At 36.3% G+C, this 14,767-nt stretch overlaps 1 protein-coding gene across 1 annotated transcript; it reads left to right on the top strand.

The window, feature by feature from the left end:
* The first annotated feature begins 2,695 nt into the window (after positions 1–2,695).
* On the top strand, positions 2,696–7,171 carry LOC149679244 (uncharacterized). Its single transcript, XM_089834911.1, has 8 exons — positions 2,696–2,884; positions 3,532–3,811; positions 3,895–4,191; positions 4,311–4,532; positions 4,602–4,737; positions 4,817–5,133; positions 5,354–5,723; positions 5,832–7,171. Exons 1-8 carry the CDS (start codon positions 2,847–2,849, stop codon positions 6,305–6,307), a joined length of 2,136 nt encoding a protein of 711 aa, XP_089691037.1. The 5' UTR covers positions 2,696–2,846; the 3' UTR covers positions 6,308–7,171.
* The last annotated feature ends 7,596 nt before the right edge of the window (positions 7,172–14,767 follow it).

Raw genomic sequence — 14,767 nt, 5'->3', positions numbered from 1 at the left:
TGAGAAACCAGACTAAAACAATATTTTAGCTTTTAACAACATGTACTTTTGATCCGGAATTTAATTATTAATCTTTATTTCCCTAAACGTTATTAGAGGTTTCTATTTTTTATAACGACTGGTAGTCCTCACAATTTAAAAAATATTCCTTGACCTGGTGCCACTAGCTTAATTAAACCACACCCCCTCGCGGGCGTGAAATTCAAATTTTGTTCGGTCTGAAAATTTCGTTCTGCAAATTAACGTCATCTATATATTCTAGTACAATTACTTATTGTGATACTCCCTTTAAAATATATGGCTTAATGTTAAGCCTACTCATGTTTATTTTAAAAACTAACCGGAAAAATTACACACAAACGTACCACTCTAGACGATTTGTACATTATTGTAATTAATCTCAGGTTTTGGTTGAAATAGAATTAATTGCTATTCTAAAACACTTGCACAATTTTCCTCGCGGCAAATTCAAAAGTCAAGAGTGACGATTAAAGTTTGCTAGAGACTATAGTGCTCAATTGACATATGAAGAAACTATGCTTCTTATTCTATTTTTCCCCGCCACTTTCTATTGTCGAGCAGATTTTCCCCTTCTTAAAGAAATGGCGGGAAAAATTTACCTTCCTTATGCTCTGACGATCTAGATTGAACTCAGTAGTCCCTCGTTTTGATGACGCTGGTTTTCGGTGCGCGCCAGATTACCTAGCGATCACAAAAGATAAGGTCCCATTCGAACCTCTCCGGCGAATTGAGGGCGCCAAAGGGTTTATCGTTGACAAGCAATTACCTTTTCTCATGAAAAGGGAGGAGTGCTCCCTTCATTCCAAGATTTTTCCAACCCACGGGAAAGTTCTGTTTTCTCCACGAAACTTTAACGACATAGTGCTATAGATTAGAATTCCAGCCTACAACTTTTATAGCTGCTAACAAAAAAAAAATTAACGCATGTTAATTAGGGATAAAATTTTAAAAACAGTAGCCCACTTAAAGGCGTTTTCCATCCTACAGGTTTACAGGTTTACAGGTTTATTATGGGTGCCATACAAAGTATACCCCTTTAAAGCGGGGCGGCTCCCCTGTTGGGGGAGCTCAGCAAAAAATACAGAAAAATGACAAAATAACAAAACAATCTCATGACAAAACAATAAGAAACAAACTAGGCTTTAAAGCCATTAAAGTCCGAGGCGGATTCGGCTGGGTGGGCGCGACGCCATTCCTGGTGTTGGGACCACCACGTATTCAAAATAGCCGTCACGACATGATGATCCCACTGACAGCCCGACAGACCCAGGACGTCACCTAGGGGTGCATCACCCCATTTGGCACGCCACTCTAGCGCCTCAAGGTCGGGGCATGTCGCTACGCACTCCTGAAGGACATGGGTCAGAGTTTCGTTGTCGGCACCACATAGCCGGCATTTCCCATGAGCTCCTGTAGAACGATTTCCCCCCCCTCCCCCAGTACACTGGAGCTTCAAAGAGGAAAATATTATAAACCTTTTAATTAAACAAGCAATTTTCCATTTTGTTTTTTTTTTCAAGATAACTAGGCCTAAATACATTAGAGCTGAACAATTAGTGACATTTATATAGATTATGAAGTTTTTTAAAACTAACTCTTGGCATATCCTCTGAATATCTCTTTTGGCGCGTTACGGGCGGGCTGCTCGTCATTCAGCGTATTTTCCAATTTACCGAAAAATCCCCCTTTTCTTGCAGTCTTTTTAAAGCCTCGCTACTATATATTAATTAAGATATAAAGAGTATATAACACTCAAGATTTTCGTTCATTAAACTAATGATAACTTCATCATTTGTTTACGTATTTAGCAGGTTATTATAATATGAGTTTTCAATCCGACTTGATCCCAGTATTCTTTTGTCTGCTTTATCCTCACTTCACCGTGCCTTTAATTGGAAGGCAGCATATATTTAAGTATCAATAAAACACTTCTTTTTATAGTTTTGATAATTTAACGTGAATAAACTAAATTTAATCAATAAATGTCATATATTTAGATTTTTAACTAATTTTAAATAGCGCTACTAAATACATTTGAAGAATACATTCAAAACGCTTTGTTAATACTCATGAATGTAGTTTCTATGATGTTTTATCTTAAATAAGTTATGCATTGCACGAGTTGTCGGACATTTTCCTCTTACAAAACTGAACCTTGCTTTTAATTCTCTAATTTAATTAATTACAAAATTTGTGCTAATTTTATTTTTGAAGGCATTAATAATAGAAATAGTTGAAGATGTTAAATATGCCAGTTATTTGAGTAGTTTTCCCGGATTCATGATTATTTATGAACGTAAAACTTTAAGGTTAGTTTAAAAGTTCATAATTATTTTCTTCAACGTTTGCCATAATTATCTAAAATATAAAACCAAGTAAAATTGAAGTAAGATTATAGGTTTTTGGAGCAATAATATGAGAGTTCTACAGTATAAATTTAATTAAAATATGTTAAGTCAGTTAAAACTTTCTTATTCCAATGTGAGGGATACACAAAGAAATATATAATTTTTGAAATTTTATGGAGATTTTCTAAATTGGGCAGTTTCCTTCCTAGTAGCATGGATTCAGGGGGTTCAGCATCTCGGAGTAATGGGGGACAGTAGCACGAAGGGCTAAGCCCAGGCCACCCCATAGGTTGAGAAGGTGAAATCATTACTCCCCCTCGGGTCTTCGTTGGGTATAAAAAGTCGCCAGAACTCAAACAGAATCACATTTTCTCTTGAGTTTTCCAACCAAGACGAAAGCTTCGAAGTTTAGAACTGACCTTTTTTCGGCTTTATCCCTTTTCTTTTTATTTTGCATTTTTGTAAGAATTTCCCGAGATGTCTCAACATCAAGACTCTGAAGATTTGGATAATGGGTGAGTTTATTTTATTCTTTAATTTTAGTCTCTATATATTTTATCGATGAGAAGCACACTTCGTTCTCGATTTAAAAGTTTATACGCCAGGTTAGAATGTTTTAATACTGTTTAGAAGTTCGGGGAGATTATATATTTTTTTAATTCTTTTAAATATTTTTCTTACAAATGCCAAGAATAACATTCAATCTTTATTTAATAAATCTTTTTGAAAATATTTACCCTACTTTAAATGGTTAGAATGTTCAGTTTTTTTGGGATAAGTAAAATATTTTCTCCTGTAACTGATTGGATGGATCAATATCTTGGTTAAAACGCACCTGTATGTAGTTAGTTTTGTTATATTGACTAAAAATTTAACTATGAGCATGAAATGTTTATTTAAATATTTATTTAAATAAATTGATTCAATTAAAATATTTAGAACGCTTAGGTCCCGAATATTTCAACTTAGTACAACGTTTCTTCAAACCGAGTATCATTTTGAATTAAATATTTTATGATATGATTACATTAATTTTATAATTATACTTAGTTAATAATGTACCATAAACCTGAATTATCTGCCCTTTAGTTTAGGTTGACTTTAACTGTACTAAAGTACAGCCATATTTTCTAACTTTTTTACTTTTAAATTGTGTCTGTAGTCTTAGTGACGGGGATGTTTCCATCTGCCCTTCAAGCAGCTCTTCGGCGTCTTCGCCGTCTAGCGATGAGTTAATCTTAACTCTGGACGAGAATTTCCAGAATAGGTTTCTGGAAGGTAATTTCGGAAAAAACATTATCCAAGAACACTTTAAGTACGAGGGGAATTACGAAAGGTCACCCGGAGTACCCTCAAAGAAGGTTCGGTTGCAGTGTAATTATTGCGGATCAAAAGGGAGAATTTCAGCGGACTGCGCCAACAATTTCGAACGCCATTTAAAGGTATGTTTCTTTGATAATTTAATGCGGGGTATCAGTTTAAATAGTATTATCGACTTATGCTTTGCACTCCAAACGCATTGCGGAACTTGCATCCAGGCGTAGTTTTGAGAGAAAAAGAAGGAAAGAGACCGGCACAGTGGGTAGAGTCAATCCCGACTAAGACAGTGAAAAAAGTTAAACTTTCACACTCAGACCAAATTGCCTATAAAAAGGGAATGGTCGACTTAGTTAGTTTAAATGGTCTTCCATTCGGAATTGTTGAAGGAAAGGGCTTTCGCCTTTTTATGGAGACTGTGGCGCCGCACCTGACAGTGCAGTCAAGAAGAGCTGTGATTCGGGATTTAGAGAGCGCGGTTGCTGAACTGAAGCCCAAAATTAAAGTAAGGGCTAATTTATCTATATTCATTAATAAACGAATCACATCTAAGGGGTGTGTTCTTTAGAGTCTAAAACCTCGGTATGCGCTTATATTAATGGCAATAATATTTTTTTCTCACAGAGTCACCTTAATAATATTAAGAGTGTACACCTTTCAATGGATTTATGGAGCAGCCGGCGTCGTCAGTCGGTTTTGGGGACTAGGTGTCAATTTATTGACGAATTTTGGCATTTCCAAAATCTTCTTCTTGGGTTTTCCCACTTCCCCGGAAGTCACACTGGGGAAGCAATTTTGCAGAAATTGCAAGAAACATTGGCGGAAATCGGTGTCAATGAATCCCAGGTACTTAAAAGAACGCACTTTTATATTTTATTTTAGAGTCGTGTAATAGCAACTAATCATGCTTTTTAGATTTGCTGCGTGGTTGCGGACAACGCAGCTAACATCACGAAAGCTCTTAATATGAAGAACGTCTTGCCGGAAACGTGGCCAGTGGAATATCAAGACCCGGAATCCGATACGGAGTCCTGTATTGAACTAGACGACGGTATGTAAAAAAAAATTCAAAAGTTTCTTCACCCTTGTTTATTCAAATAATGATTGTGTAAAATTTGTTTTCTTTGTAGCTTGGGATCCAATGGTGGCAATTCTTGGGGAAACTCAAGAAGCCGAAGAGGATGAGGACTTTGGCGAAATCGAATATAACTCGTGGGATAGGAAACGCAGCGTGGCCCACACGTTACAGTTAGTCGTCAACGACTCATTGAAAAGCGACGATAAAGTGACGCCCCTATTGGACAAGCTTCACTCATGGATTAACTTTTTTCGTCGGTCTCCGAAGCACACGGAAGAGTTGAAATCCAAAACCAACGGCCGGGATTTAAGGTTAATGGGAGGAGTTCGTTGGAACGCTTTGTTTTACGGACTGGAGAGGTTTGTTGAGGTAAGATATTAAAGGAAGAATGAAATGGCCGGGCTACCATAATTTAATGAATTTATATTGATGAATGGAAATCTTTAATAAATTTTGAGAAAAAATTCAGGTTACTTTTATCTGAATTTTCCATAGTTACAACGCGGGATATAGTTAGTTTTTAATTAATGATTTTGTATGATGTTTTATCAATGCAAATCTAATAAAAATTGTGTTTCTCATTAAACAGGAGAACATGCTGGATGGACTGGTCTATGTGATTAACTACGCCAAAAAGGACTCTAAAAATTCGGCCAAAATCGACATAGAACCTCCGACAGAAGACGACCTCGAAGAAGCCAAAGAACTCTTGGAGCTGTTGCGGCCTCTGAAAATAGCCACTGACTATTTCCAGGCTAGCCAACCGATGGCCCCAAAAGTAATTGGAACTCTATTAACGGTATTTCAAGACGTCTATTATTCAACCGCAGAAAAGTTCAAGGATCTGAAAAGGAACTTGTTGAAAAACCTTGAAACAAGGTTTTCAACAACATTGTGTGATGAGACATACGTGATGGCATCGCTGTTGGACCCGGCACAAAAACTACTGCTTTTTGAGAGTAAGTATTTATTGCTTCAAATTGTTAACATATATGCCAATATAATCCAGCATAGGATTAAGAAACGTTTCGGGTTCTAACCATAATTTTTGGCTATTTCATCTACAGGTGATTATACAAATCCGGTTTGGATTGAAGACTATCCGGCTTTCAGCTGTCTCCCAAAAAATCGAGCCGAAATTTGCATTCAGACGCAAGTTTTGAAGCAAGCGTCCAAAACTCCCAATCCAGGCAATCCTGTACCCAAGCCCTTCTCACCGTTTAGCCGGCTAAACCTGCCAACAGCCAGCGGTGGGCAGGAACAAACTCCAATGAAGGAGATCTGCGCCTACTTCAAGGAGCCGAGAACGGAACAAGAAGACGTGTTCCTAGATTATTGGAGAATGCGCGAGAAAGACTTCCCCATATTAGCGACACTGGCCAAAATATATTTGTCAGCTCCAGCAACGTCGGCGGATGTAGAGAGAACGTTTTCGGTAGCTGGGTTTTTGATGAGAGCGAGGAGAAGCTGTATTTCTCTGGAACATGTCGCTGAAATGTTGTTTTATAGGGAATATAGAAATATTGGCGAAAGGGATTCCTAAACATGACGTTAAACTGTTGAAAAAAAGGCCCTTTTAAGGGCCACCTTACTTTTTAAAAAAAGGGTTTTCACTAAAAATGTATTGCAAAAGATGCCCTTTTTAGGGCAAAGTCTTTCCTTTTGCCTTCCCTGAAAAAAATATTACCGTGCCTCACGCAACCAGGGGGGCAAATCTCAAACTTTTTAAACGAGTTATCGCAAGTGATAACTATCGTCTAAAGGTTGTTGTAAACCTCTTGCCGTCTATGAGAGCGCAATACATAAATAGGCGACTAGTTATAGGTGTCATCATTTATAATAGAAGCTTACGCTTCCTGGATATTCCACTCGCCTTAAAACGCGCACAACATTTATTCCTCGTCTGAAATGGTGCAAGCAGGGAGGAGGAATGTAGAGGAGTGGCCAAAGGTATTACGGAGAGGTCTCCATTTAGCGGTCTGGAGAGAGATCTACCCGAGGCCGACTATAGTCTATAGGATAAGCAAAACAATCATGCACTTTGTGAAGAAAGCATGAAACTTTGCACAATGATAAATAAGGGTATTCCTAAATAATTCGAGATTAGAGCCCACCTCTAACTCATCTGTGACATTTGTGACAAACTTTCAAAAGTCCCCATAATGACATATATATTTGAATTCTGAAATTTATGAAATTCCCCAAACTTCGATGCAGAGCGATAGGCGCCCCGCCGGGACAGGCTAGAGGCATTTCCATAGGGGCCGTCTCTAAAGCGAAAACATACGCAATTTATGCAGCCTTAACGGATAGATATAATATTTTCTTAAAGCAATGGAATTATTTAAAATATCGAGAATGTACAAAATTTTGATTTTAATACTTAAAAGAGACAAATTTAAATGCATTTTAAGTAGCTCTCTTTCAATATATATTTTTTTCATTTATTTATTTTTTTTTAATTCATTTTCACATCCGCCACATTTACTAAGTGCGGTGCAAGGTAAATTTGCTTTGACGCATTTGCACTTGCCATGACAACCTTTTAGGCACCCACATTTTACCATTTCGCGACAAGCTTCTGCGGCTGGTGGAATTGTCAAACATGTTGGTTGCCATTCTATGGTATTATCTGGTTGTACCAGTTTTGTCCACCCAAAGTTAGACGGGTCCGGTAGATCCGGCTGTTTTTCCAATGTCTGCCCCCAAATGTGCCCACCCTGAAAAGCCATTCAAAGCACGTGTTGTAGCAACGCGTCTGCCGAAGGTGGTATATTTTCAATGTCAAGATTTTTTTGTGTGAATAAGGTGAATCAAAATTCGAAAATCTCTATCACCAAAGCCAATCTATTTTACACCGAATTTTCTCCAAAAGTCAAATAAAGATGCTAAGTGGGAAGAAAAAGTCTACTGGAGTAACGAAGATTTAGCTAACGCGTTCACTCTTCGTTACCTTAGTAAAAGAGCGTATATATACATTAGGGAAAAAAGAGGTATACCATTGCCACATTTAGCAACGCTAAAAAGATACGCTTCAAAATTGGATCTCAGTAGTGGTATCCTCACTGACCTGATAAATCTTATGGCTGTAAGGGCTAAAAGTTTGCCACAATTAGAAAAGCTTATTGTGATAACCTTTGATGAAGTCAAAATACGTTCAGTTTTTGAATATGATTCCAGGCACGATCAGATATTGGGTAGATATAACCAACTTCAAGTAATTATGGCTAAGTCTTTTTTCAACATGGAAGCAACCCATTTATTTGGGGTTCGATCAAAAAATGACAAAAGCAATACTATTTGAAGTTATAACTGAACTACATAAAGCAGGTTTTAATGTTGTTGCTTGCGTTAATGATATGGGGGGCGGGAACATTAGTTTGTGGAACTCCCTCGGGATCTCTGTGCATAAGACATGGTTTCAAAATCCAGCTAGTCCTAACGATGCAATTTTTATATTTGCTGATGCACCGCATCTGCTCAAATTAATTAGAAATTGGTTAATTGATACTGGGTTGAAGAAATATTGACATTGAGCCAGTTATTGCTCTTTTGAGATTAGACTGCAATGAATTAAAATCATGTCCAAAGCTTAATAAACATCACGTTGATTGTGTAAGAGCCGCAGCTGAGCTGCTGTCTCACTCTGTTTCCGAAGCTATAAGAAGACTAGGAAATTCCAAACAAGTTGGGAAAACCAAAATATTACCTCTCCGTGTCGAGAAGATTATATAACCTTAAGTATCCAATGAAAACGTCGACCTTTCCGCATTTCATCCTTACTCTCAAGTCTCAACATTATTTTCCTCCATTTTACATACAAAAATCAAATACTCACAAAAAGCGGCAAAAACCTGCTGGCTCTTTACAACCACTTAATTTGACTTAAAATCCAATTTCCAACAACAATAATTTACCGGTAGTTTAATTGACAACCTACTAGCATCGAAATTCTCATTAAGAATGGCTCCCGCGGATAAAAAAAGGGCAATTTTGAACTAGATGGGCGTTATCTCATTAGATTTGAAAAATATCATTTGTCTTTTTTACCAATGCCTAACCGTTTGGATTTTTTTAAAGCAATTTTAGCACCAAAAAATAATTTTTGATACAAAATAAATGTTTTATATTCTTATTAAGAATAAAACAAGAGGATAAAAAGTCTGTCCTCTAGTAATTTTTTAAGCTTTTATCATGAATACTCTATACAACAGTAACAAGGAGTATAAACCCATTAGTGGAAGCAGTATTTTTTTCCGAAACAATCTCGCTTATGTTTATCCTCTCTAGACTTAGCTAAAAACGTATTACTTCTACGTAAAATATTAATAGACAGGCAAGAATTCATACCATTAAAGAAGGAGCGCAATATTATCCATATTTTCATTTCATATACAGAGAAAAGAAATTATTATGTTTCTGAGAGGAGCTTCCCATTTTTGTTGTTGTTTTGAAAAATATATCGCAATGCACGGGCCTTGATAGATATAGGAGGCAATGAATGAAATATATCACAATGCACGCGCCTTGATAGATATAGGAGGCAATGATAATCTCTCTCTTTGCACGAGCGGTTTATCTTTAATATTTAAATAAATATAATTATTTTTAATTATTTTAATCTTCAATAATTAACATTAATAATAGTTAAATCGTTTAAAATAAAGTTATACCTATTATCATGTCAAACTTTGCTAATATTGACGTTTAAAGTGAAGGGTACCCCTCTTGCCCGCTTTCTTTAAATTTTGGGGTATATATACGATTCGTTTCCATTATAATAGTAAGGAAAAAGCGCAATTGCGAAACCTCTGGTGGTCGATCCCACCTTATGGAGGCTAGACGTTTCTCGTAACCCTAGCTGATCGCCGCGTATATCCTAAAACCAAACGATGATAATGGAGTGAAAGCCAATGATACAGATTGGTGTCTATGTGGAATAGACGGAAGACCAGTAGATGGTGGTGTTTAGAAGCCAGGATGTACAGACTGGTGTCCATGTGGGATGGACGAAGACCAAAAGATGGTGGTGATTAGAAGCCAGTAAGTACAGCCTGGTGTCCGTGTGGGATGAACAAAGACCATAAGATGGTGGTGTGAAAATTCAAGTAGAGTAGCCATTTCCGTGACTGTGAAAGCAGTTCGGAAATGGCGAACACGTTTGCTCCGATTTGGAAACTGCGAACGCGGTCACGTGGGTGTAACAACGGACATACAGACAGACAGAAAGACAGACAGACAGACACGGCCGTTACAGAACCTCTCCTGGACTACGTCACACGGAGAGGTAAAAACTACAGTCTTATTTAGATCTGGCTAATTTCATTGACACAGTCGATTGCTGGTTTGATATTTTCAACAGTTACAAGAAAACCGATAAAAAAGAAATGAAATGCGGCTTTGGAATACACATTCAAAAGCAGTCAAAAGCTTTAGAGAAAATGATGAAAATGGTAAACTCAATGAGATGTGTTGGCAAGTCCCAAAATACCCTTCTAAGGTTCCAAAAAGGAATAATTATATCTATAAATTCCTTAATCAACCTTTATCATGAATTAAGAAGAAAATACGACATCAAATATTTGCTCACCCACCGTTTGAACCAAGATTGCTTGGAAAATGTTTTCTCACAGTTGAGAACCCGTGGAGGTCTCGATGACCACCCAACGCCTTTGAATGCTATTTACAGAGTGCGAATGATAATGTTGGGAAAAAATCCAGGGGTTGTTCAAGGGAACTCTAACACGGTTTCTCAAGGAGCGGAAGAATATTTCATTACAGATATTTTAAAAAATGCTTTTGACGATAAAGATCTTAATGAAATAAACGAAGACTGGGAAGTTGCCAGTGAAATTGATATTCTTGAAACAAGTGAAAATGAGAACTTAAACCCTTGCGCATCACGCCCCAAAAAGAGTATTAAATTGGGTTGCTTACAATCATCAAAACCAAAAGAAATTGGAGAGTTCGAAGAAGGGGGAATGGAATATCTATCTGGTTGGGTAGCTAGGAAATACTATGAGAAATATCCCGATTTAGATCTGAAATGCGAAAGTAATTTTACATTTGAGCACAATTACAGTTTACCATCATGGGTTTCGCAACTGTCTCTTAACCACTTAGTGAAACCAAGTACGGAATTTTTAAATGAAGCTAAGATCTATGAATCTTTATTTCTTGTGGCACGCGAAAATGAAATGGTTAATAAGGGTTTAAGTAATGAAAGGGGAATAGTTAAATCTGTTGTTGAGAAAATCTTGAGAGATGGAGCGTGTTTATATCCCTCTGATGTTATTCATTCATTTATACGAATGAGAACTATCATAAGGATGAACTATTTAAATCAATTACACCAAGAAGAATTAAAAGAAAAAAATAGAGCAAGAGCTAAAAAAATGAAAAAAATATTAACATGAGTTATTTTTCTTATTTTGAAAAACGGGTAAAACATAAGTCGATAGAAATGATAAATTACGGTGATTATTTTTCATTTGTATAAGCTAGACTTTAAAATTGATAAAAATCTATGTGATGTTCAAAATTGATAAAAATGTATGTGATGTTCAAAATTGATAAAAATCTATGTGATGTTCAAAATTGATAAAAATCTATGTGATGATTATAAATTTTTGGTTAAACTGTTAAACGTTTCTATTTTGAGGAAATGACTGTAATTTCAATTTGTTTAAAATTAATAAATAAGCGATTAGTGATACTTGGATCATTCATCTTCCATCTTTGAGAAAAATACCTAATTTTTGAATAAAAGCAGGGGACACAGCGTTCCTATTTTTCCCTTAAACCCTATATTTTTTTAACCTGTCCTAAATTATCCTTTAATTTCATGAACGGTCCTATAATACCCTGTATTTTTGACATAGTCAATGTTTTCGTATAGTTTTGAATAAAATTTACCAATTTCGAGCTCTTTTATCGAGATCACATTTGACTAGAAAACGAAATTTTTTATATATTGTATTTTAATTAAGTTCCTCTTTTCAAAGTAAAATACAATTTATATTTTTTTTTGAGGTTTTTCTACGTAGTTTAAGCCAAAATAGTATTATAATTGAGCATTATTATTCCTATATTGACCTGTAAAAACACATTTTTCTCCTATAAAATCCTATTCTTCCTATAAGGAATTTGTTATGGCTGAGATCCCTGTAAAAGATAGTCCTTCACATTTTCTTCTTCTTAGTTATACAGTGAGAATGATGTTACCCGTTTTATTTAAATCCGTATTAAATTTAGTGCCATCATATTATGAAGAATAGTGTGTATTTTTCTCGACAAACCTCGACTATGAAGAACTAAACCAGTATTTTCTTATTATGCATCTGACAGACATGTTCTTGCAAAAATAAGCCTTCCAAAAAATGCGAGTCTATACGAACTTGGCCCACGTTTGACGTCACCTCCATGGAAAAAATTTCTCTCCAGGCGCGATCCGAAAAATCTCAAAAACTCGCTCTTAGCATGCGCCCCCCTTGTAGCCTGTCCCGGCGGGGCGCATATCGCTCTGCATCGAAGTTTGGGGAATTTCATAAATTTCAGAATTCAAATATATATGTCATTATGGGGACTTTTGAAAGCTTGTCACAAATGTCACAGATGAGTTAGAGGTGGGCTCTAATCTCGAATTATTTTGGAATACCCTTATTTATCATTGTGCAAAGTTTCATGCTTTCTTCACAAAGTGCATGATTGTTTTGCTTATCCTATAGACTAAAAAGCCATATTAAACTACAACCCTCTTGCCCAGGGGCGGACTGGCGGCGTTTTCGTGAGGTGGGCATTGAAGGGTCGCGGCCCCTAAAATTTCCTATCATAGCGGCCCCCAATTTCCAAAAGGACCAAAACCGTTCTCCAGCCACGTTTTACTTTTACATTATGAGGTGAATTAACCATAAAATCCTGTAAAACGGCTAAAACATTTCTGACTAATTAACAATTTAAATGTGACTAGTTATCAATTTAAATGTTACTAAGTAACATTTAAATGTTACTAAATAACATTTAAATGTGACTAATTAGCAATTTAAATTGACAGTAATTAACAATTCAAATTGACAGTAAGTAATTAAAAATCGTTTCAGTAGTAGCAACTTTTTATTTTCACACTGTTTTGATTAAAAGCATTTTATGTTAAAATACTTCTCATTAGTTGGGAAAAATTTACTACATACTGATGTATATCGCTAAATGGTACGTTGTTAAGTAGTTCTCTTTCAACCGAAATCAACATCAAAGCTTGAAGATTTTCTTGTCCAAGGGACGATCTCAGTCTGTTTTTTATCATTTTCAATTTTGAAAATGCTCTTTCGCAGCTAACTTGGCTAAATGACAATGTTAATAAATATTCGTAAGCCAGATATAGGTTAGTCATAAGTTTATAACTTATCTCCGATAAGTATGTCACTTCGGCAAATTCCATACAAATATTTCAAAGAGAGCTTGTCACGGAATGACAAAAGAAACTATAGATTGCCAAATGCTCTTAAAAACTTTGTATGCTGTGTTGTTTGTGTGGCTAAGGTCTTATTGGTCGCTAGCTGAAACATCTAACGAATAGGCAGTGAGATGGCGAAAGTAATACGGGAAAAAACGCTTACGAAACCGGAAATTGTATAGGAAACTCGTGAGTCGGTCAGGCGGGTGGGGCAGGCCTTTCTTCGGTTAATCTTATGTCGGTATTCATAGTTTACTGCAGTAAGGATAAGGGTATTTAAATTGCATTTTTAAGTTCAATTAACTAATGAAGAGCGCAAAATCAACCCAGTATAATTATTTCGCTTGAAATCCAAAGAAAAGCGCTTCGAGTCAACAAAAAATGTTGGTACGTTTACTTTGTTTACCGAATATGAAACCCCCTTCCCCATAAAGCCTTTCATAATGTTTTGAAACTTTTCTCTCTGTGGCCATATTGGCATGGGCCGTGGGATGGTGGGAACCAATTTTTTACGATTGTAAATTTGTAAAGAGCGGTCGTAAAGCTTATCTTTCGCCTAGGCTGCTAATATCATAGAGAAAAAATACAAGTCCAATGGCTTGCATTGCCTTGCAAGCTCATAACCTTCTTCTTGAGGCTTCTTCCCCATTTTCCTATCTTTTTTTTTCAAACTGTTTTTGAATTGATTCAAAATAAAAATTTCCAAACAGTTAGTACTAAGACATTTAAATCAACGCCACGGCCAGTCGGCGTGGCCGACCGACCGGCCCCCAAACCCTTATTTTGCCTCCGGCCCCGTGGGATATTGCCCACCAGCCCCCGTGGCCAGTCCGCCCCTGCTCTTGCCTCTCTCTATAGATAGTTTTCACACATGGAGGATTCATACCTTTTACACCAGGAAGCTGGGCTATCTGCAGGACAAAAGCAGACTGGTTTTTGTCCGCCAGATAGCCCGGCCTCCTGGTGTAAATGGTATGAATCCTCCATGTGTGAAAACTATCTATAGTGCCACATTTAAACAATTTTATTCCTATTTTTAAAATGAGAACAATTTATATTTTTAAAACATGGCAATATTTTGTTTATATTTTTAAAATGTGGCACTATTTAATTTATGTTTTTAAAATGTGATACTAATTTTGTCCTATTTATAAAATGTGACGCTATTTAATTTATATTTTTAATGTGTGACGCTATTTTATTTATATTTTTAATATGTGACGCTATTTTATTTAAATGTGAGAATATTTTATTCTTAGTTTTAAAAGTGATAAGATATTTCATGTTGTAACATTCCTACGTGATTGAAAAAACGTCATTTTAAATTTAGAAGTGCAAACAATTCCCTAAGATTCTTATAATTCGTGATTTTCAATATCTACGCAAATCCCTGAATCTCAAAGTTTTACTGGGTTTAAAAATTCGCGGGTAATTTAGAGATTTAAGGTTTTCAAAAGCGACATCTATGCGTGGTGCCCAAACACGCCTTGACCCCCTTCACGGAGATAGCGCGCTCAGGCCTGTATAAATAATGTTGGCGATGGTTTTAGA

Source organism: Phalangium opilio, unplaced genomic scaffold (assembly GCF_054372755.1).
Source record: "Phalangium opilio isolate 3A_F unplaced genomic scaffold, DU_Popi_V2 ptg000041l_1, whole genome shotgun sequence".
Taxonomy (NCBI): domain Eukaryota; kingdom Metazoa; phylum Arthropoda; class Arachnida; order Opiliones; family Phalangiidae; genus Phalangium; species Phalangium opilio.
This window is presented reverse-complemented; position numbering and strand designations above follow the sequence as displayed.

Bases quoted from the DNA above. Each gene is read 5' to 3' on its own strand.
- LOC149679244 (XM_089834911.1), top strand. From the start codon at position 2,847: ATGTCTCAACATCAAGACTCTGAAGATTTGGATAATGG. The intron at 2,885-3,531 runs GTGAGTTTATTT...TTGTGTCTGTAG, and splicing joins TCTGAAGATTTGGATAATGG to TCTTAGTGACGGGGATGTTT. The intron at 3,812-3,894 runs GTATGTTTCTTT...AACGCATTGCGG, and splicing joins ATTTCGAACGCCATTTAAAG to AACTTGCATCCAGGCGTAGT.